This window comes from Aspergillus ruber (genome assembly GCF_000600275.1).
Source record: "Aspergillus ruber CBS 135680 unplaced genomic scaffold scaffold00001, whole genome shotgun sequence".
Classification (NCBI taxonomy): domain Eukaryota; kingdom Fungi; phylum Ascomycota; class Eurotiomycetes; order Eurotiales; family Aspergillaceae; genus Aspergillus; species Aspergillus ruber.
Genome location: NW_024467297.1, coordinates 1,500,819 through 1,522,727, shown reverse-complemented (window position 1 = coordinate 1,522,727; position 21,909 = coordinate 1,500,819). Strand labels below are relative to the sequence as shown.

At 47.9% G+C, this 21,909-nt stretch overlaps 11 protein-coding genes across 11 annotated transcripts; 6 read left to right on the top strand and 5 right to left on the bottom strand.

Moving 5' to 3' along the window:
* Positions 1 to 1,152: 1,152 nt before the first annotated feature.
* On the bottom strand, positions 1,153 to 2,176 carry EURHEDRAFT_399077 (cytochrome P450; the record flags this gene model as incomplete). The annotated part of the gene is made up of 4 exons (XM_040779896.1): positions 1,153 to 1,307; positions 1,446 to 1,837; positions 1,889 to 1,905; positions 2,114 to 2,176. The coding sequence occupies 4 exons, from the start codon at positions 2,174 to 2,176 to the stop codon at positions 1,153 to 1,155; spliced, it is 627 nt and encodes a 208-aa protein (XP_040643633.1).
* Positions 2,177 to 3,479: 1,303 nt separating this feature from the next.
* EURHEDRAFT_407952 (M48 family metallopeptidase) lies at positions 3,480 to 5,178 on the top strand. Its single transcript, XM_040780704.1, has 9 exons — positions 3,480 to 3,888; positions 3,942 to 4,183; positions 4,249 to 4,489; positions 4,545 to 4,569; positions 4,623 to 4,668; positions 4,732 to 4,795; positions 4,858 to 4,889; positions 4,942 to 5,000; positions 5,059 to 5,178. Exons 1-9 carry the CDS (start codon positions 3,505 to 3,507, stop codon positions 5,103 to 5,105), a joined length of 1,140 nt encoding a protein of 379 aa, XP_040643632.1. The 5' UTR covers positions 3,480 to 3,504; the 3' UTR covers positions 5,106 to 5,178.
* Positions 5,179 to 5,292: 114 nt separating this feature from the next.
* Positions 5,293 to 7,457, top strand: EURHEDRAFT_469815 (chaperonin-containing T-complex subunit CCT8). Its single transcript, XM_040785292.1, has 3 exons — positions 5,293 to 5,442; positions 5,556 to 5,926; positions 6,014 to 7,457. Exons 1-3 carry the CDS (start codon positions 5,384 to 5,386, stop codon positions 7,246 to 7,248), a joined length of 1,665 nt encoding a protein of 554 aa, XP_040643631.1. The 5' UTR covers positions 5,293 to 5,383; the 3' UTR covers positions 7,249 to 7,457.
* A 202-nt stretch (positions 7,458 to 7,659) lies between these two features.
* EURHEDRAFT_373834 (mitochondrial 54S ribosomal protein bL12m) lies at positions 7,660 to 8,319 on the top strand (the record flags this gene model as incomplete). Its single annotated transcript, XM_040778574.1, has 2 exons — positions 7,660 to 7,899; positions 7,993 to 8,319. 2 exons carry the CDS (start codon positions 7,660 to 7,662, stop codon positions 8,317 to 8,319), a joined length of 567 nt encoding a protein of 188 aa, XP_040643630.1.
* A 628-nt stretch (positions 8,320 to 8,947) lies between these two features.
* Positions 8,948 to 10,396, top strand: EURHEDRAFT_519983 (uncharacterized protein; the record flags this gene model as incomplete). The annotated part of the gene is made up of 2 exons (XM_040786802.1): positions 8,948 to 9,410; positions 9,474 to 10,396. 2 exons carry the CDS (start codon positions 8,948 to 8,950, stop codon positions 10,394 to 10,396), a joined length of 1,386 nt encoding a protein of 461 aa, XP_040643629.1.
* A 332-nt stretch (positions 10,397 to 10,728) lies between these two features.
* On the bottom strand, positions 10,729 to 11,580 carry EURHEDRAFT_445955 (velvet factor family protein; the record flags this gene model as incomplete). Its single annotated transcript, XM_040783561.1, has 2 exons — positions 10,729 to 11,232; positions 11,263 to 11,580. 2 exons carry the CDS (start codon positions 11,578 to 11,580, stop codon positions 10,729 to 10,731), a joined length of 822 nt encoding a protein of 273 aa, XP_040643628.1.
* Positions 11,581 to 11,633: 53 nt separating this feature from the next.
* EURHEDRAFT_407949 (uncharacterized protein) lies at positions 11,634 to 11,949 on the bottom strand. Its single transcript, XM_040780703.1, has one exon. The coding sequence runs from the start codon at positions 11,936 to 11,938 to the stop codon at positions 11,738 to 11,740; it is 201 nt and encodes a 66-aa protein (XP_040643627.1). The 5' UTR covers positions 11,939 to 11,949; the 3' UTR covers positions 11,634 to 11,737.
* A 3,770-nt stretch (positions 11,950 to 15,719) lies between these two features.
* On the bottom strand, positions 15,720 to 16,767 carry EURHEDRAFT_34168 (uncharacterized protein). Its single transcript, XM_040778409.1, has 2 exons — positions 16,685 to 16,767; positions 15,720 to 16,625 (listed from the first exon to the last, which is right to left on the bottom strand). Exon 2 carries the CDS (start codon positions 16,533 to 16,535, stop codon positions 16,029 to 16,031), a length of 507 nt encoding a protein of 168 aa, XP_040643626.1. The 5' UTR covers positions 16,536 to 16,625; positions 16,685 to 16,767; the 3' UTR covers positions 15,720 to 16,028.
* A 519-nt stretch (positions 16,768 to 17,286) lies between these two features.
* Positions 17,287 to 18,307, top strand: EURHEDRAFT_399072 (pre-mRNA-splicing factor SYF2; the record flags this gene model as incomplete). The annotated part of the gene is made up of 3 exons (XM_040779895.1): positions 17,287 to 17,514; positions 17,576 to 18,211; positions 18,260 to 18,307. 3 exons carry the CDS (start codon positions 17,287 to 17,289, stop codon positions 18,305 to 18,307), a joined length of 912 nt encoding a protein of 303 aa, XP_040643625.1.
* On the bottom strand, positions 17,999 to 19,580 carry horA (ubiquinone biosynthesis protein COQ11). Its single transcript, XM_040780702.1, has 5 exons — positions 19,453 to 19,580; positions 19,333 to 19,387; positions 18,943 to 19,283; positions 18,260 to 18,878; positions 17,999 to 18,211 (listed from the first exon to the last, which is right to left on the bottom strand). Exons 1-4 carry the CDS (start codon positions 19,496 to 19,498, stop codon positions 18,457 to 18,459), a joined length of 864 nt encoding a protein of 287 aa, XP_040643624.1. The 5' UTR covers positions 19,499 to 19,580; the 3' UTR covers positions 17,999 to 18,211; positions 18,260 to 18,456.
* Positions 19,581 to 19,706: 126 nt separating this feature from the next.
* Positions 19,707 to 21,116, top strand: yaf9 (YEATS domain-containing protein YAF9). The gene is made up of 3 exons (XM_040780701.1): positions 19,707 to 19,801; positions 19,863 to 19,887; positions 19,947 to 21,116. Exons 1-3 carry the CDS (start codon positions 19,766 to 19,768, stop codon positions 20,639 to 20,641), a joined length of 756 nt encoding a protein of 251 aa, XP_040643623.1. The 5' UTR covers positions 19,707 to 19,765; the 3' UTR covers positions 20,642 to 21,116.
* Positions 21,117 to 21,909: the final 793 nt, after the last annotated feature.

Sequence of the window (21,909 nt, the reverse complement as noted above, 5' to 3'; positions counted from 1 at the left end):
GCCAATAGACAAAAGACACAATCATCGAAGAAGCTTCAGTGCCAGTTATCGATTTAAGAGGATCATGAATGAATGAAGATGTGGCATGAATGTGGCAAAGGCGCATATCCAGACCGCATCACGCGGTGATCAAGGCATCTGGGCCTTGCATGCGAGTACTCTACATATGTGGAATAAGTCTATCGGTACTAAACCAGCACGGGTTAAGATTATGTGTAATATGACCATTGTCTTGCCATATGACACCGTTCAATCAGTTGAAGCTAGGAGAATAATGGGAGAAAGCAGACTTCAAAAAGTCACAAAAAAAAAAAAAAAAAAAAAAAAAAAAAAAAAATGAGGACATTTTCAGAAAACAGGAACAAGAAGTAACGCAATGATGCGTGTATGGATGAGACTCATCATGGCAATTGTAATTTTGCTAACTTCACAAGGAGTAAATTTCATCCTATATTCTGTATTCCTATATTCTCTTTGCCCCTCATTACTCATTATCTTCTCCGGTGAGTTCTAATTGTTGTTTCCCTGTCCAAGGCTGTAACTGTCGACTCAACAAGCCTGTCCTGTCTCCGTTGTTTCTATCTCTATCATAATTTGCTCTAGAGCAAGAAAAATTGCACAAATAGGGCAGTCATGCGACATGCTGCCCACCGTATGTCCTGAGTTCCGTTTTCTACAGATTTCGAAGTGAAGCAACAGCATGGTAGTATCAATGAGGCGGGGCTCCAATTGTAGGTCTTCTTTGTTGTATAACTTTTTCCAACAAGCTTAAGCAACTTGGCAGTCGCTCGTGCATCCGACTACTGGGAATAGCACGCAGCCAAGCGGTTTAAGCTACACTGAAAGTGAAAAGTCGACTAAAACGAAGAGAATTTATCGATTCTTCGCATATACTGAGAGTGACTCTGAAATGGAAGACGAAGACGAAGATGACCAAAGTAGTTCAAACGAGTTAGCAGACAGTCCTTGCTTTCATTTCTTTCATTTTCTTTGCCTTTCTTTGGATTTGATACGAGTGACCCCACGGTTTCAATTCAAACATGGTGCATGTTGGATATTTATGTGAGCTACTACTCCTGTTGTAGAGTATGGGACATTGCCTTGGATGTTCTACGCTCCTGAATTTATAAATCCATAAGAAGTTGTTCGATACTACCTGCGCGGCTTAAATTCCACAAACAAATCAGGCAACGCAAGGGTAAAGGTATCTCTCTCCTGTCCATCAAAAGCGACCTGGCCCTCATCCGCCATGTAAACGTGATATTCAAGCGCAATCATCGACAAACTCATCCGGCCCTCCATCCACGCTATATTTTTTACCAGCGCAATCAAATTTACCTATGATCAAATTGAAACGTTAGCCTATTTTTACATATCAATAAAAAACAGAAGGAAAAAAAAAAAAAAAAAGAGAGAGAGAGAGAGAGAACAACATAGATACATACCTTGTGAAAAAGGAATAACCGGCACGCTCTCTATGCTTATCCCCTCCCACCGTTCTGGAATGAACTCTCTTGCCCTGGTAAAATATCGCTCATCCCTCTGAATAGTGAATGTGGGAACAGACACTATCATTTTACCCGGAATATAGATGTCGTCAATTTGCAGGTCTTCCGGCGGCGTGACGCGTGTAAGACCACCGGAGACTGAGGGTTTAAGACGAAGTGTCTCGTTAATGATGTAGTCTAGGTATTTGATTTCTCTCACTTTGTCGTATGACCAGTCTTGCATGCCATGTGGAGAGGTATGGTCGAGTTCTGATTGGAGTTTGGAGAGAATGGTGGGGTGGGTTGAAAGATAGAACAAAGCGTTGGTGAGAGCAGTTGATACTGTGTCACTACGGTACGTTAGTATATGTCTCAAAATTTTATAAATATGGTGTACGTACGCATCTGCCCGCAACAACTAGAGTCCATGCATCATCTTGCAGAGCGATTTCGGAGGGGGCTGCTCCCGGGTCACCGTTTCCTTTTGCTTGAATCAACCAGTATATAATATCTTTTGGGTATTCGTCTTTGGGCACAGTCTGCAAAAAAGCATGGTCAATTTCGTTCCAGAAATCGCATAGAAACGACATACCTGCCGTCTTTCTTCAACTAATAAATGACATTACCGCGTGAACGGGCTGATGAGCGGCATCAGACCGGGAGTATTCATGACTAGAGGAGCCAGCCATGGATAGTCCCGTCGGCCGCTACCACGTTGATAGTTGACTGGATTTGTTTGACTGCAGGCGGCTTTTGTCCATGTCTCAGCATGTCAAACTCTATACTCATTGCAATGTCACCCATCACATCTAAGGTATAGCAGGATATCTAGTTCGTGATATTGAGCGGCTGGGAATGGCGCTCGTTCATTTTGGAGGCTAATAGCCGGGTTTTAGCGACGATGTGAGGTTCGTACTCGTCGAGGGCTTTGAATTTTTGGTTAGTCAATGGACGTTAAATATTTATCAAACGCTGTATGTACCATGCTTCCAAATAGACCCGTATGGAATGCGGCATCTAGATGGAGTGTATCGCTGATAGTTCTGATAATGCCATTGCTGGAGTAAGATATAGACGTATAGATTATCAATTCCTTAACAAGGAGGAACGCTAGCAGTAGACCGACAACATGTGAGTTTATCTCCACGTTTCGCACGAGGCGATGGAAGAACCTACTGAGATTCCTGTAGATAAAGTAGCTCTGCAGAACACAGCATATTTGCTGCATTGGGTAAGGGTACGTTTATTGTATAAGAAAAGCGAAGAGTTATACAGTGCAAACCCCTGGAGATGTCATTCGATATAGGGACTGTTATTAATTCTAAAATATCACACGAAACGGAATCCCCCATGCAAAAGGGAAAAAGAAAAAGGTCAATATCACATGATAGGGATGTGGTAATGCCAGAGGATATACGGAACCATTCACAAATAGTTGTATAGTTAATAACCTGATAATTAAATGGCAGCTGACCCCATGGACGGGTTAGAAGTTCCCAGTAAATTTTTCGTCTTACAGCCACACAGATGATGCAGCAAGTAACATTGTCTTTAATAGAATCGGATGCGTCCAGTTTAGCTGCCCACAATTCTGTCGAACAACGGATAGCATTCCAGTTCTGAATTCTGTATATGTTGGCCTCTGGTGCCATTGGATTGCGAATATGAAGGCTACAATATGACCTTTTTTCGACGTTCCATGCTCGTGGGAATAGAGGATGGCCGATGGCGGGGCTAAACTGCTTGCTGGTCTTGCTATTGACAGACGTCTTGCTTGGAACCAATAGTCTATGAAACACATATCCATGCAACTTAGCATCTGCTTCTCGCCTAGATAAGATTTCATTGATCAGTCGAAGGATTAAGATTGAGTATGTGGAAGCCGAATAGGAGTATGAATTGCATGATACAAATTCTTATCTTATCGCTCCACACGTGCCGCGGCGCGATATAACTTTAAGTTCTTTCCTTCTATCCTATTCTATTCGCGCTCTACGAACATGCCAAGCAGCTCATCATGTTCCGTCAACCGATAACGAGCACAGTACGAAAATCTTCCTTATCGTCTTTGGCTTCATTCGCTTTCTTCCCTCGCGCAGCAGCACGATGCTCGCAAACCTCCCGGTCGATTTCCGCCTTGTATCCATGCCATAGAAAACCAATCACCTCGAAGATATCCTTTACGCTCATTCAACAGCAGCTCCCTCGATTTCGCAGTCGGAAGTTTACCAGTTCTGCCAGAAGCCACTATGGATTCGGGAACCAACCATACAGACGGTTCAACAACCCACGGGGGCAGCCGTTCATTTGGCGCCTATTGGGAAATGCGAAACCCCATCATTTCGTGATCATTGGACTGGGGATTAGTGGATTGTATATCTACAATACGGAGACGGTGGAGGTAAAACTTGACAATGCACATCTTTGTCCTACAACTTGCTGATTTGATACCAGATGACCGGTCGTCGTCGCTTCAACTGTATTAGTTCTGAACAAGAGCTCCAAATGGGAAATCAGAGCTATAAAGAAGTTCTAGGCTCTTCTCATGGAAAGATACTGCCCGAAAGTCATCCTACCACTGTATTAGTCAAACGAGTTCTCGACAGGCTCATCCCACAGGCACCCATAGTAGGTGCAAACTGGAGGGTCCATGTGATTAAGGACGATGGAATGGTAAATGCTTTTGTTCTTCCGGGGTATGAGCATATGTGATGTTCGGGTTATTTTATCTAGACTTCGTTTCGCTGACTCCGATTTGCAGTGGTAAGGTGTTTGTCTACACTGGCATCTTGCCAGTCTGTGAAGACGAAGACGGATTGGCAGCAGTACTTGGCCACGAGATTGCTCATGTGGTAGCGCGGCATCCTGCTGAGCGGATGAGCAATAGTCTTCTTACCATTGGGGCGGTATTTCTTATCTCTGCGATGTTTGATATATCGGGACAGATTCCATCGCTTCTTTTGAACCTGATGTACAGTCTACCAAATTCTAGGACACAAGAAGTAGGTCGACGTCAACGAATAATTTGGAGATCTTTTCGCTAATACAAAAACGCAGGCGGAGGCAGATGATATGGGCCTGAGTAAGAATTGGAGTGTTTTTACAGCTCTGTAATTTTTACTGACGTATTGTTAGTGATGATGTCGAAGGCTTGCTATAACCCAGAGGCAGCTGCCAGACTGTAGGTCATGTCTTTGTGTGCCTTGTTTTCTCCAACCTAGAGCACTCGACTGATGATGATTAGTTGGTCGCGGATGAAGCGACTGGAGAAAGAGGCGCCGCCCCAGTTCATGTCGACACACCCATCGGTAAGTCCCTGATCGCTCATGAGGAACCGTCCTTGGTATTCTCATTCTTAATGACTTTATAGAGCTATAACCGGGAGGAAGCGATTCGTGATCGGTAAGGAAATACGTCGCTGCTCGAGTGTCATCTCTCTCTAACGATACGACAGGCTACACAAGGCTCAAGATGCTTATGAACAAAGTGGATGCGACTCGATACAAACATACAGTAAGATCCCACCCTATATCAATGCCCGTCTATAGCGCTAACGTGGCTCGTTGAATAGTGCCGGGGTTCCGGCAAGCTAATGGCAACTTTGGCTGGTCGTTTTAAGATTTAAGAATTGTACTGTACATATTACTTAGCGAGCACTGTATATCTAGATAGACAATGGCTCTTCTCTGGTAAATTCTAAATATGGTTGAGTATGCTGTCCCAAAAAGAAATGCCCTAGCCCCTCCACGTGCAAACAGAACAAACAGCCGTCGCCAGACTGTCTCGAAGCTCCACCAAAAATTCCCGGAGCGGCCAGCTTAAGGAGTCGGACCGCCTAATCACTCTTCTCTTAATTACATTCCTTTTGGTTATCTGGAAGGAATCTTTTAATCATCATGTCATTGTCTATGCCTGGTCCCTCCCAAGGGGGGCTTTTCAAGCCTGGGTATCAGAGGTAAGAAAAAAGCCACGGCCACCTAATGACTTTCCCCGCGGACATGAAAGCAGCAGCAAGATCAAAAGAATACGGAAGTCAAGGGCATCATTAATCATATTTGAACTTTCTAGTCACGATGCCGAAGATGGAGCCGTCATCCGCAATATCGAGGCCTGCCAGGCCATCTCCAAGACCGTCCAAACATCGCTCGGTCCCTACGGCCGCAACAAGATCGTCATCAACCACCTGCAGAAAATGATTCTTACATCGGATGCTGCCAGCATTCTGCGCGAGCTGGATGTCGTTCACCCCGCTGCTAAGTTACTTGTTATGGCGAGTCAGCAGCAGGATGCGGAGATGGGCGATGGAACCAACATGGTCATTGTCCTGGCGGGAGAGTTGTTGAAGAAGGCCGAGGAGGTTCTGCGCTTGGGCTTGAAGACTAGCGATATTGTGCAAGGCTACGAGAAGGCACAGAACTTTGCGTTGAAGACACTAGAGGGTGGGTTTTATATTCAGTCTTGAATACTTGGCTTTTTCAAGTGGAGATCTTTTAGGACACTTGGTTACTGACATTTGAACGCGTTAGAACTTGAGGTTGACCGTCTTCAAGACCTTCGCTCACAAGAGGAGCTGACCAAGGCCCTCCGTACTGTTGTCGCCAGCAAGCAGTCCGGAACTGAAGATATTTTGGCCTCGTTGGTTGCCGAGGCTGTCCTTTCCGTTTTGCCCAAGAACCCTGTCAACTTCAACGTCGACAATGTCCGAGTCGTTAAGATTATGGGTGGTAGCTTGGAGAGTTCTCGTGTGATTAAGGGTATGGTCTTTGGTCGGGAACCCGAGGGTATCGTCAAGAAAGCCACCAAGGCCAAGGTCGGCGTTTTCAGCTGCCCTATCGATATCTCCCAGACAGAGACCAAGGGAACTGTGCTGTTGAAGAACGCTGATGAGATGATGAACTACAGCAAGGGTGAGGAGGACCGTCTTGAGTCTGCTATCAAGGAACTGTATGACTCGGGTCTCCGCGTTGTGGTTGCCGGTGCGAACGTTGGCGACTTGGCTATGCACTACCTTAACCGATTTAACATTCTCGTCGTCAAGATCCTCTCCAAGTTTGAGCTTCGTCGGTTGTGCCGTGTTGTCGGTGCGACACCTCTTGCCCGTCTGGGTGCCCCAATGCCCGACGAGATGGGTGCTGTCGACATTGTTGAGACCGCTGAGATTGGTGGAGACCGTGTCACCGTCTTCCGTCAGGAGGATGCGAACTCTCCTACCCGTACCGCCACCATAGTCCTCCGTGGTGCTACTCAAAACCACCTGGAAGATGTTGAGCGTGCTATTGACGACGGTGTCAACGTTGTCAAGGCTATTACCAAGGACCCCCGTCTCGTTCCTGGCGCAGGCGCTACTGAAATCCAGCTCGTTGAGAGAATTTCCGCATTTGCAGACAAGACTCCGGGTCTGCCCCAGCATGCTATCCGGAAGTTCGCTGAGGCCTTTGAAGTGATTCCGCGCACTCTCGCAGAGTCCGGCGGTCTGGACGCCACCGAGGTTCTCTCCCGTCTCTACACTGCACACCAGAGCAAGGGCTCGGAAGAGGAGCCTTACTGGACTACAGGTGTTGACTTGGAGCAAGGTTCTTCTGAGGGTACTCTAGATACCGTCGACGAAGGCATTCTCGACTTGATGGCCTCCAAGAGCTGGGCTATCCGGCTTGCCAGTGAGGCGGCCCGGACAGTGCTCAGTGTTGACCAGATCATCGTGGCCCGGCAGGCCGGTGGGCCTAAGCCGCCAGGCCCTAACCCGAACTGGGATGAAGACTAAATAATTCTATGATTAAATTCGTTTGTCGAACGGGGTTCAAAAGAGTTGTTGAAATTGAGATTTCTGTTCGCGATACGGTATCATGAAAATAGTATTGGAGTATTCTGGGAAGGATCGCGGTACCTATAGAAGCGATCACGAGTAGTGTAATAAATCATCATCTCTATCTCAATTCTACCAAATCAACCAGTATTTCCTCTAGTAATTCGGCTTATTTTGTTCCTAAAGCCCTTTGCGGATGAGCGGGTCCGGCACGTGACCCGCGCTGGATTTTCCGACGCCGAAACTTCGACTTTCTTTTTTGCGGATTGACGATTGCTGTTGATTGCCGTTGCGATTGTCCGTCCAGCAGCTGCCCTGTCGTTTACCTCCCTCTTTTCTCCCACCGGCGTACCTCTTCCTAACGTCATTATGTCGATTCCCGCTCAGACCGCAGCCCGATGCTGCCGACAGCTCGTCCGTCCCTCCACTTCCTCTCTGCGCCTTTCTACCTCCACATATCTGTCTCAGCGGACGCCCTGCCGGAGATGGCAGTCTACGGAAGCAGAGGCCGCTGCTGCCGCTCCTGCCAACCCCAAGATCACCACGATCGTTGATCAGATTAGCCAATTGACGCTGTTGGAGACCGCGGACCTGGTGTCCACCTTGAAGGTGCGTTTCGGAATTGTCGAATGGAATTGGAATGATGGAGGATTCCAGTGATACTATGGAGAACAGGCTTACTGACTATATATCTTCTCTTAGACTCGCCTGAACATCCCCGACCTCCCCGTTGGCGGCTTCGCCATGGCTGGTGGTGCCGCCCCCGCCGCCGCCCCCGTTGAGGAAGACGAGCCTGCCCCCGCTCCCCAGGAGAAGACCCTGTTTAACCTGAAGCTCGAAGAGGTTGATGCTGCATCCAAGGCCAAGACCATTAAGGAGATCAAGGGCCTGCTCGGTCTGTCTCTGGTCGATAGCAAGAAGTTCGTCGAGAGCGTGCCCAAGGTTCTCAAGGAATCCGTGCCGAAGGAGGATGCAGAGAAGATCATCGAGACCCTTAAGGGCGTCGGTGCCAAGGTTATCATGGAGTAATAGTTGTTCGGGTTTTGTGCGGTTCTGGTTTTTCTGCCTCGGGCTGGGTGGTTTTGATACAATGGAATGAGTCACGCTCTCTCTCTCTCTCTCTCTCTCTCTCTTACGCTCCGCTGTTCGCCTGTTGAAGATTGGGACGGTGAGACAGAGTGGACTAGACATGTGTGATTAGACTGCATCGCCGAGCTGGAGTTCTTATCTCAATGGCTCTTTTCCTTTTCCCTCTGTTTTACTCCGATATGTTTCCTTCGGTACCTGGAAGATAAAAAAGGCGAGCAAATGTATATTATTTACGATTGACTGGACAATTTGGATACAGATAAATATTGCTGTTCTGTATTCTGTATGCTGTGTCTCAAAGATTGATTGATGATTGACCACGGTTTGACAGTTCTCGAGTATTTTATTAGTGCTTCTTATATGAATATTCCTCAACGAATTCTCTCGTCTCTTGCTAGTCATACATTGTTCTTATATTGTAGTCTTTCTTAACTGGTCGTATATAATGCACTCAATACCAAATCGCCGGCGGGGAAGAAACCTCCGACTTCCGCCGCTCAGATATTCTCATCCTCCTACAGAGCTCTCGGCAGTATAATACCCATTGGCCTCGACGCTCCTCTTTGCAATGTCCCTCCCTCGAGCTTCAGATGCCCTCCGCCGACTGCCACGACCAACGTCACAATTACAACCATCTCGGAACATCACCGTCCCCCATGGCCATCATCACAAGTTCCCACATACCCACCACAACACCACCACCAGCACAACATCCAAATCAACGCGATCTTTCCATTCCACCCCTCAACTCTCCGCTGCGCGTCGCTCCCCAACCGTGCGTCGAGCCGAGGCATCCCAAACCCGCATTGCATCTGCGCCTCCAGTCTATAACACACCAGTGAAAGGACCCAAGGACGGTCGCCATCAATTCCTCGAAACTCACGGCATACAGCTATGGGCAGATGCGCAGAGGGCTGGGGTTATTCCGAACGCAGTGGATAAACACATCTTCATGCGTGTTGGGTCTGCGCTCCTTGAAAAGGCGTATACACAGGCACCGTCGCGAGAAGCGATTTGGGAAATTCATGATGGTCAGTTTGCCCCATTCTTTTCCGGTTGATTACAGCAAAGAGGATGCTAAATGGTAACCATAGACCCCGATCTCACCTTCAATATCGGTCAAGTTGTCTCCCTCGGAAACCCCAGGTTCCGCGAATGGGTCATAACGGCCTGCACCCTCGCAGAAGTCCGCTTTGCAACCATCATATCCGCAACTCGAATCCTCGACAAAGCTACAACAGCCCCGACATCATCAGTTCCTTTCAACAGAATCGAATACCTAGCCTTACAGATGCGCGATCCCGTCTCCATGACCTTACACGCACGAGTATTGATCCTCCGCAAACAATACAACGAGGCGCTAGCATTGATGGAAGAAGTGATGGGCGTTATTCGTCCGGTTACTACTTCACGACCGAGTCAGGATAAACATTTTCCGTTGGACATGGCCCCGTGGCAGGTTTATGAGGATGTCAATAGGAAGCTGGGGAATGACAATGCGGCAGATAAGGCCATTGAAACGGCTGCACGGGAGTATCAGGATCCACAGGCGTTGCTTACGCTTGCTGGGAGACATATGAAGGATGGTGATTTGGAAAATTACGAGGCGTGCATGAGCAAGGTTGCTTCTACTGGAAATGCTGATGCGTGTAGAAAGTTGGCCAATTTCTACTACCTGACTTATTTGGGTCGTTATCCGCGGCGGGGTGAGGATGCCACGCAAAAGCAGCAGAAGAAAAACTGGTTATCCTCCATTTTCGGCCGCATGCTCTCTCCAGACGACTACCTCAATCTCGCGCGCGAGTGGTATGAACTCGCATGCACCCATGGGAGCCACGATGCAGCTCTGACAATGTCTTTGTTGCTGCGATTAGATGGGAAGTTTAATCTTGGAAAACAATATCTTGAGATGGCCGCGCAGAAGCCGGGCCTTGCCTCTGCGATCCGTGGGTACAGGGTTAATTGGGACAACACGGAGCTTACTATGAATGTTGACTTGAAACGGCTTGATGTCTAGGCTTACTTGCGAGCTGTTGTATAAATGCATGTATAAACTAGAAAGTGTACTACTACTTACCTGCGATGATACCCATGTTTTATGAAATGGTGAACTGCATGATACGAGATGAATGATATTCTCATGCCAAAGTAACAATGCTTGCAATGCTTGCTCCTGATGATAAATGCAATGCCACATGCTGATCCAACCGTAACACGCTAGAACGCATTATCCTTCACCAATGTTACCAACTCCCAATTCCATCGAATATACAACCATATACCCATGTTTCAAAATCATAACATCATCCCAGTTAAGCCGATCCCACATACCACGTAGCCACAAGCCTGTCACCTCCTTCTCCCCTTCCCCTTCCCCTTCCCCCTCGTCTTCAATTCCACAAACCCCATCTCCTTCAACCCCTCCGCCAACGGTGACGAATCCCTCATCCCCGGGAAATCCTTGGCCGGATACACACGAAACGGCTCCGACCACACCTCCGCCAGAATCGGCATCGACTGGCCCGTATCCTCAACGTTACCCCAGTTCATGAGTCGGAATTGGAGTCTGTATAGGCCTGCTGTGCGCACGGAAAGATCGGAGAAGATGAAAAATGTCGAGGGGATTCTTGCATCTGCGTCTGGTTGCAGTTTTGTGCTAAGGTTTGTATTTGTGGTATGTCGTGAAGGATGTGCAGGCGCCGTGCTAGGATCCGGATCTGCATCTACATAGAACGGCGAGACGAACGCCTTCCCAGAAAGCAATGGCGTCGATTGACCCGGTAGATTGCCGCTATCATCATCTGAGCGGTTAATACTGCTAGTACAGCTTTCCCATGTATTCCCCGTATTTCGCTCGGAAGAAGCCGATGGGGCCAGGGCCACAGGGAATAAAAGACAGCCCACGGTGAAGCGTGGGTCTTGCAGGATGTCGACATCGTCAGGGTTGAAATCGGTTAGGAGCATCTGGATTATTGGTGGTGGGTCTACCGGGCGTCTATCTCTATCGCCTGCGCCGCAAGCCCGTGCGGCGATTGGTTGTTGGCGGATGTGTAGGTGGTAGCGTGATCGGATGTGTAGGTGGTAGCGTGATCGGATGTGTGTTGATGCAGAATTTGGTGCTGGCGCTTGTTGTTGTTGCTGTTGTCGTCGTGGTGCTGGGGGAGGCGTTAGGGGATGTTGGAGGATATTATCGATTCCCATTATTGCGGTGCAGTCGGCTGGACGTTGTCGCTGCGACTGCTGTGATTGGGGCTTCGTCATTGCGCTGCTACTGGGGAACGATGCCATACTGTGGTCAGAATTAACGGGGCTTGCGAAAGCTGCGGAGCTACCGCTGTGCCTGGAGATGTCTCCCGAATTAGATCTCTGTTCTCGAGTACAAGAATCTGAAAGTTCCCTCTCGGCAGAGAAACTCCATGATTCCAAAAATAACAAATGGCAAAAACCAAAGACAGTCTGTCGATAGGAAAAAGGGGAAGTTACTGGGAATCCACATCGTTTGACCACCCACCAGATCCAATTGAGCCTCGTCCATAACCCACAGACGGGTTAGACACATCTTGGTAAGAGCTTTGGTAGCTGTAATATTCCGCGCTTCCGGGCGCATGCTGCTGAAAACTCACGAGACCTGTCCGCTGCAAGCCATACTGGATTCGGGGTTCGGTGCTTCCATAGTTCCCATATACATCATTATATCTCCGATCTGCATCGCTGCTCTGCTGATTCCCTTGCCAGGAGCGCTGAGAACCTGGCGGTCGGGTGGCAAGAGTAGGGTCGTACGCTTGATTATCCGGGTAGAGGAATCGAGGTAACCCTTGTGTTGGATAGGTTTGATTTGAACTCGCTGGCACGCCATGATACCCAGGGTGATGTGCTTGTCTTATTTGGTTCGTATACCACTGGTCAGACGACGAAGGCCCACATTGCGATGGTGCTCTAGACATCTGCGCGGATTATTCGAGAAGGCTTCTATGCTATTCTTTTCGAAGAAATCGGGTCGAATTGATGGCAGACGGCGCGATCCCGGTTCCTGCAAGAGAAGCATTCGTGACGGTAAGCAGAAAGCGGTCAGAACAATGTGGGCAATGATAGGATGGATCAATTCACGACATCCAGGAATCGAAGACACAAGATGCGAAAATCCAAAGAGTTAGGCGCCAAATAGGACAAAGAAACGCGGTATATAGGAGAGTGGAAGGAAGATGGACGTCAAATATAGACAATTGATGCAGCCCAAAGACAACCCAGTTCGATAACAAGCATTGTGGGAGGAATGAGTGAGGTCCACCGAGAATCTGGGTTGTGGTTTATAGTGGTGTATCTATGGCATAACACGCACCATCGGTCGTGTAGACGAACTCTATTGTACGAAGTACAGCTTTCCCAAACCCACCGAACGGGGGTGATTAATACAAGGGCAGACTAGGATGAACAGGTAATCGCTGTAAGGGGACGTCCACCCGCATAAAAATTCGAAAATCAAAATAAAAATTCAAGTGCCGAAGCAAGATCCATCAGCAGCAGCTACACCGAAGGGTGAAACACACTACATGATGAGTGCCAAGTCAGCCGTAACTGACGTGTTGGGAACCCAGGAAATTGAAATGGGGCATCTCCTGTCAGCCAACCCTAATGGGTGGAAGCGACGGTGCTTATGCATGGTTGTGCTCCGTGCTTCATGGAGATTAGCGCCTTAACATCCAATCCCACTCAGCCGTCGAACCATGGAAAGGATTGCGGATTTGGGGAACGGGCCGAGCGGCTATTTTGAGGGAGTTTGCGTGCTCTGTGTGCGTCCAATTGTATGTGTTCCGGACTCCGTATTATGTCGGCATTCGAATTATCAGGCATTTAGCAGCATTATTAGGATCACGTCCATGTCCGTCCCTGGAGAATCTCATATCCCAGGCGCTCCTATTCCCTGGAATCGGAACGCTCTTTCCTTTCTTTTTCTGTTTCGGCTCTTTATCTTTTTGTAGCAAATCCCTTTCCTGTCGAGGTTGGACCAAAGTTTAATGTTAATTAATTTCGGTCAAAATCTGCAAAGGCTGTGCTCCGTTGGTCAGAAAGACTTTTTTCTAGGCTCCCACCACTGTTTACCTCGTCTGGCCTCACATTGACAGTAAGCTGTCAATCATTGAACGGCCACCTCAAAATTCGGACCCAGTAGACCCAGTATGCCATACGGAGATTGACCCATATCTGTCCCATTAGCGGTGGACTAAAAGGACAATCAATAGTGTAAAACTAAAATCTGCTGCATCAGTTGCAGAGATGCGATTTGACATCTTTCTTGTGTGGTAGTGATGTGTCCAAACTTGTGAAATGTGACGCCAAACCAAAGCAATCAACACTCCGTTTAATTCCCGTCGGTGCGTTCGTGTTTCCAAGGACTGACGACGAGCCTTCCTGCTGTGGAAAGTGGTGTATTACCGTATATAGACACGTCTTTGTACTTGTTCCCTGTCCATATTATCCACCCGCAAACTGCATTGACTGTGCATCCTTACAGAGTCTGGACTTAACCGTTAAGTCACTGACTCAAGCTCAAATTACAAGTGCAAATCTTAACTGTAATGCAAAGAGGATTTCCGGGAGACAATCATGAAAAATTAAACCGGCCTGCAAAGCCGTTAGACCATCCAGTAGCGGCACTTCGAACCGGCTAATAATAATTGACACTTGCGAGCACTTGGCACAAAAATAGTACCCTCTGTTCCTACTTTATTACAGTATGTATGAAGCATATACTAGCTGTACATAGTCCGGAGTGGGAAGTACCGACATACGGAGTACAGAGAACCAACCCTCGGTAATTCTCTGCGCCATTGGCTATTGATAAATTCACCTCATGCCCCTAAATATTTACTCTACTTCGTACTCAGACGTACTCCATATTCTGTACGGAGTATGCTCCAATCAGACGAGTGATCTAGATTCCCCGAGATCCGCCTCCGAGATCCTGCCAGCTATTGTGGCTTTAATCTGGACAAAGTACGGGTACGGAGTACTTCGGTAGTGCTCAATCGCGTAGGTACGCCCGATTTTGTGACGACGAATGACAGACGGGAATTCTCGATCACTGCCAAATCCGCTGTGCACGTCCTTGTCCGGCTGAATAGTACCAGGACGCACTAGCCGCCTGCAAAGTCTTCTAGCCCACATCGAACGCGCTATTCGTGCATTAGCACCGTAACAGCCGTCCGGATGGGTTGGTCAATCAATGATGTGTCACAAAGTCCGGCCCCGAGCTTGGGTTCCCTAACGGCTTTGGCCCGTTCATGGGCGTGTGGGCCTATGGCGCTAGCCTGGCGCCATTGTTCAATCAATTGGCTCGGGGTCCAGGGGAAGTAATTCCCGAGAGCCATTTGACTGGTAGATAATGGAGTACAGAGTAGTACATATGCACGTCCGGCATTTCTTGACTGGGGTCCCTGGTGTTCGCAACTACTAATTTTTGCGATCATTGGCTCCCATAATTTGGGTCTGGAGGACTATCGACACATTTCAAAGAGAGCTATCGAACACGACCTTGCGGTATAGTTAGATAATCCGGGTTTCCTGATCACCAAGGTGTTTTCTGATACGTATGCGTGATCAATAAGTCGACGAGTCAAGCCCCAATAAACCAGCAACCAGAACCAGCACCAGCTGAATTATAGTAACAGTTACAGTGCTTATTCCCAGCTATGTCATGACTTTCCACTCACCAGCCATGAAGATCAAAACTTCTTTCTTCACTCCTCGCCTCCGAAACTAATTCGGTGTGGTTGGCAGTTGATATGTCGAATCGCATTCTGTAACCCGTTCGCCATTTTGTGGCAAACATTTACTTGCTAGCTGAAAGAAAAGAAAAAAAAAAAATTGGAAAATATGCAAATCAGTGGATTATCTTTTGAGGATCCTTTCTGGCGAGTGGTGACGCGAGGAATTAGCAGCACAATGTCCTTCCTGGGAGAAATGCGAGATCGTGTTCTACAGGCTTTGTTGGTTGCAGAGAAGAGAAAAAGTTGCCAATCCCTGTTCCTTTAGGGCAAGTGCTATCTTACGATATTGACTGCAATACTATCTTGCTGAGAACAAAAACTCAATCTGTCATGAGCAGGGATCTCCACTTGCATCTAAATCAGAAAGGGTGATTTTCAAGAAAATGAATCACTCTGCTGGGAGTTTGCGTGAGGGCCAAACCAGCATAAGCTTTGGGATGCTCTCTATGCAGTCTACAGATCATAATTTTACAGTCTGAGACATTCCAGGGACATAGAAGTGGATTATAACGGGTCCAGGTAATCGACACGATATCCCTTTTTTGGTTCTACTGACCTCTGTTAATCTTAAATCTCATTGAATTAGATTGATCGCTGGGTTCATTCCTGGGCTAAGTTCTTCGGAAATACCAAGGAGACAAGCCACTCCTCCTCCCCCGGTCATACGAGGGTCAAACGTTGACCAACAGGCGGGGCGACGTGTCAGACAAAGTAGCGAGGAGTATCAGATGCGAATGGCGAACAACAAGCCGAACCGAGGTCCGCACTTGCGGGCGTCCTGTGAACGCACAGCGAGAAAGAAAGAAATAAAGAAAAGGAAAAAGACTCTTACCAGTTCAGCTTCCGAACTGACCATGGTGCACATGGTTGCCTTGTTTATACTCAGGCATCGCAATCCTCGCTCCTTGCGTTAGCTGAGCGCTCACCGATTGTCATTATCACAAGACAACCGAAGGATGAAAGATTCGGAAGTCTCCAAAGTAAAACCAGTCTCAAATCCATTTCCAGATGAAGCCTGGCGTTCGGAGCTCCCGAGGAAAGTTTGTTGTCGGGCATCACGTCGCTTAGATAATGGCCTAAGAAAGAACATGGCAGCCTCGAATGCAAACTCAATTTGTGAAAATCGCCGCTGTGTACCGGCGGTAATGCTTGTATGACCCTTTCCAGTAGAAGGCAATGAGAAACCGGATCGTGGCACCACTCGAGGCATTGATACACTTTGAACTGGATCGGTTGCACGACTAGACAGTCAAGTTGCATCAAATGCAAAGGATTCTCGCTAGCAAGTGTAAAAAAAAGTCCAGTTCCACATTTTCCATACACACACACGAAGTCAGGCCAAGGCAGGCATTCAGCTGCGCCACGATACGGAGTACTCCGCACGAACATGTTCCAATTTAGTTGCAGACGAGAAAGCTGGGAAGTCAATAAGGATCGCTGGAATAGCGTAACATATGCAAAGTACTTCGTATGGATTTTCTAGAATGGTGTTAGCAATCGTATCGAGACCCGTTGCTAATTTCAAATATGACAATTACAAATCTCGCACCCACTAAATCCTTGCTGTCAAGCGAGGCTATAGTCGAGCCTATCGCAATCGTCAGCCATTGGAAGAGGATTGCTGTAGCCAAGCTGAGCCTCTCCAGTTGGAAAGATTGTGGATGTGTATTTTATCCCCAATATGCAGGCACAGGACTATGCGAATCCTTGCGAATCCCTAGGAGAGCAAGCGACGGATTGAAGCAACAGTTCCTGACAAGGTATCTCATTTCTCGTACGGCCACTTCGTAAATATATGCTTTCCAATAGCTGCAAGCGCCTCTTGCGGTCCTCCACAGGTCTGAAAGAACGACATATTCAATGCTTGCTGTGCAATGGGCTTGGCAACCAGTTGATAGCAAGCCAAGTGTCAGTCTTATTTCTGTATAGATTGGCTCCTCGTAAGTCCGACATCGCACTGATTAGGAAAGCGGTCAAGTTTGGGCTTGACAACCTCCGTCACCACTGCAACATCGCTGTTTTTCTATCTATTTACCACCGGCTATCAAACAATACATACAAATCTGTTTTTTCTCCCCGTCTATAAGAACTCCCATATCATCTTATACTTATTCTCGCAATTCGCCCAATTCCGTCTAATATGCCACCTAAGAGAGAAACCGATGATTCGACAGCAACGCCTGCCGATTCTGAACAAGCCGCCGAGAACCTACCAACTGGAGGTGAAGATGATGACTCGGAAGACACAAACTTGAAAATACCTTCAGAGGGAGGTTCAGCAAATGCGACAGCAGAGCAGGAAGAGGATGACGCTGCCGCTAAGGCGCGTCAAAGACACGAGAGATTCAAAGCTCTTCAAGCTCGCGCAGTGAGCACTTCTACCGACAGTCTCTAGTTGTACTTGTTCTCGCTAACTAATTATGGTATAGAAATCCGGAGCTGAACGCAATCTAAAAGAAACCGCCGCAGAAACCCAACGTCTCGCTACTGACCCTGCGCTAATGTCTAACCTATCACGCAAGCATGCATTTGCATCCCATAACCTGCTGAAAGCCGACACAGAAGTTTCGGGAGAGGATTTCGAGCGTAAACGTGCGTGGGATTGGACTGTCGATGAATCCGAAAAGTGGGATAAGCGGATGAACAAAAAGCAGCGCCACCGAGACGATGTCGCATTCCAGGACTACACCCAAGATGCGCGCAAGGTGTACAAGAGGCAGATGCGCGAGCTAAATCCGAATCTCGAAGCTTATGAGAGGGAGAAAATGGCCGCGATCGAGAAAGCTGCATCTAATGGCGACCTTGAAATCGTGGAAACCAGTGACGGTGAGATGATCGCAATCGACAAGAACGGCTCATTTTATTCCACAGCGGACTCTGTTGGGTTTGCAGAAAATAAACCGGATCGAGCTGGGGTTGACAAGCTTGTGGGAGACTTGAAGAAGGCCGAGGAAGTTCGTCTCAAGAAGCGCAGGGACCGTCGTGGCGACGACGAATCCGACGTCACCTACATCAACGAGAAGAACAAACAATTCAACATGAAGCTATCGCGTTTCTACAACAAGGTATGTTTCCTCGCGCAATATGTAAAATCCTATGTTAACTTTTCCCAGTACACAACCGAAATTCGGGACAGTTTCGAACGCGGTACGATGATTTGATTCGAATGTTACATAAACGCGTTATATTGTACAGTCCAATATCTTTTTATAGCCCGCTCATCTGGGGCGGGTCGTTAATTATGCTACAAGATGGTTCGGTGCGTTGATTTGGCCGCTCTTGTTTTATTCAAGCAGCTGCCGGTCGGGAATCAGACCATGCTTTTCCTCCAGGCCTTGGTCGCCAGTGTTTCGATTTGCTTCGTCCCAACTGCACCGTGTGTTGATTCATCTTCCATCGCCTCGACTACGGCCTCACCAACAACGTCCACTTGCAGTGGCTTGTCAACCATCGATCCAAGGAATTGGAGTCTGTTACCCAAGAAAGCATTGACCTCGGTACCAAGGAATCCACCCAACGCTATCGGCAATGTGAACTTTCTGCTCGAATCATACATGAATGCAGGGCGCATAAAGATACTCCTCAGGTCTGGGAGCTTTGATGATATGGTTGCTTCGGCGTCTCGTTTGGTTGTGATATATCTGCTTGGAAGGATTGGTGCTCCTCCAGCTGCGGAGATGAATACGAACGTCGGAACATGTTGGCCTGATGATTCCTGTGCTAGTGCAATAGCTATATGTGGATCAGTAATGTAATTGTTGGACCTTGGAATCAGAAGACATAGCCATGTACGAACCAGAGTCTCTATTCATCAGTTCATAAGTCAACTGTCTATCACCCTCCTTTGGCTCTAATGCTTCTCCTTCCTTTCTATGAAGCGGATTCTGACTCCCCAGCTTGGAGGAACTGAACGCTCTCTGTAGGCCGCTGATGATAGGCTCTCGTCCTTGCACGACCCCCTTGTAGTCTGCCTCTAGAAGAATCCCCATGCTGTGAACAACAGCATTTGCTCCCTGTAGATGTGGCGTATATGATTCCGGCTTCAGTAGATCCGCCCTGGTCCATTCCACAGAGCTGGCCCAGCTAGGCCGCTCTGGAGAGCTCGTAACGGTGTCCCATCGTGGTTCCCCGGATCGACTAGGGACTTTGAGCAATTGCAGTCGGTCATTAACCAGGTATGACGTACCTCAGAGATGTCACTGACCAACCTCTAGCCACGGCGGCTTTGCAGATTCGTGACCCTATAGCAAGAAAAGGACTTAGTTAGCGATGCCCGGATCTTTTTAGTGCGGCATTATAGACGAACCTAAGAATCCGTTACCACCAGCAACCACCACTCTTTTAGAAGCCATTGTTCAATTTCAGATAGATTCGTATGGGTTTCAATTCGAAGGAGATTTGTAGTTTTATGAAATAGCCCAGAACAAGTGACGCTAGTCTGCTGAGCTCTAAATCGCAAGCGGCGCCGAGTGTCGTCATGTTCCTCAGGCGGTGAGTCACGTGGATTTGATTTTCCGCGACAAGAACATTATCCAGAGTTCCCTACAGCCCTACGGGCATCGACGTCTTGTTCTTCGTTAGCATTGCCAGTTTCCCTTTTCGCCAAACACCATCTCACAATGCCATCCGCAACAGGTCACAACAAACGCGTTAGGGTGAGTGGGGCCCGAGTGCCAACTGACAGACTGCGCCGAAGCTAACAACTTCTGTCGACAGGGCGTTTCGGTATTTAGACCTTTCAGTACGTCTCTTATTCCTGCGTTAATCGCAATATAATAGAACTAATATTAAATATCACAGTTTTTGGCAGTGAAGCGCAACCCTTCGACCCAGCGAACAAACCCGCCCACGTCCCCGCAGACCACACCCATCAATGGCGCGTCTACGTCAAAGGCGTCAACGACGAGGATATCTCCTACTGGCTAAAAAAGGTCCAGTTTAAACTACACGAGACATACGCGCAGAACGTCCGATCCGTCGAGCAAGCGCCTTTCGAGATACTAGAGACCGGATGGGGAGAGTTCGAGATCCAGATCAAACTTTACTTCATCCCGGAGTCGACAGAGAAGCCCCAGACGTTGTGGCATAGTTTGAAACTTCACCCGTATGGTCATGATGCAGAGGGGAAGAAGGAGAGACGGGAGGTTGTGGTTAGCCAGAACTACGAGGAGGTTCTTTTCAATGAGCCGGTGGAGCAGTTTTATGACTTGCTCACGGGAGGCTCGTTAAATGGACAACCACAGAAGGGTAAAGGGGGAAAGAATACGAAGGCGGGGCAGCAGGGGAAGAGGACTGCTGAGATTCCGTTGAACGAGACCCCCGGAAATCCTTATAGCAGGGCAACGGAAAACAAGGAAATGGGCAGGTTGGCGGAAGCAAACAAGACAGTTGAGCAGATGATCGCGGACGAAAAGGCGCGACTCGTTGAGCGTGAGAAGAAACTGGCTGAGTTAAGAGAAAGTGAGGGTGTTCCGGCCAACACGAAGAAGAGATAAACGATCTTTCTTGCCGGAATGACTCCTTTTCAACGCGGACTTTGAGCTAACGTCTTTATCGACTGGCACTACCCTTCCCCACCTGTGACATCAAGACCACCACCAAAACTCCCGATTGTATACTCTCCGATAATGGAGGAGACAGAAGCAACCATGAGGGTCTCGTTGAAATTGGCCATTGGCAGTGGGCATCTATTTAGGAACAGAGAGCCGGTCTCTCAGTGGATAGTTGTTGTGGTTGGGATGCGAAAAGCCTTCGAAGCTACCCCTCTCACTGTCGCCATGGATACAACGACTCTGGCATATATGCCATATCTACCAAGCACCGCACCAACTGGGCTACCCATGCCTCTTCAGTTACGAAAATATAATGATTCTATTTACATTCCGAAGCGGAAATTCTAATGAGTAATAATACAGATAATACTCCGACCCAATTTCTCCAAACTCCTGATATAGAACTAGCAGTGGTGGGACTGTTGATCAGAATCGTATAATAATCTAACATGATTCTACATTCCCTTTACGCGTGCATCACCTTTGGCAACCCCGGAGTTCTACACGCTCATTAAATGTGTACATATCTTCATCTCTCGTATGGATCACGTCATTCAGAAAATGACTGCCATGCTCTAGTAAGCAATCGGCAAGGAACTCTTGCCATCTAATGATTGACTATCGAGGGCCCAGCTGCAATCTCATTTTGCCTGTATCTGCAATGGTCACTACGAGCAAGCAAGCCAAACGGGGTAAACGTGTTTGAGTTTCTCGGTCTGACTTGCTGCATTGAAATTCTGACCACTTTTTCACGACTGTCAAAGAACTTTACTTCTCTCCCGAACTATATTTCTTTGAAAGCAGCCAGCACTATTATGATGCCCCTCTTTGTACTCACATCAGTCACCATCAATGAGTGTTGAAGACAGACGCTCATGATTGACCTATGCTTAATGCATGTACCCGGAAACTGCACCCGGTCAACTAATGCAAAACATCTCGTTCCATGTCAAATACCAAGTTATTCAGTTCCACTCATAAGACTAATATCACCATTTCATCGAACCCTAATCACTCCGGTCCATCGATCCGCTTCCGCTTCCGCCTCCGTCTCCGTCTCCGGTCCCGGCTCCAAATGTAAACCGGGCAACTGTTATATGATCCCCTTTTTTGGTTGGGTGTACTCAAGGTTGTTAATATTTACGGACGCTGCAGAGCTTACAGGGTGTCTAAGAGCTAGCTACATAATCCAGAAACATGATTCACGGCAG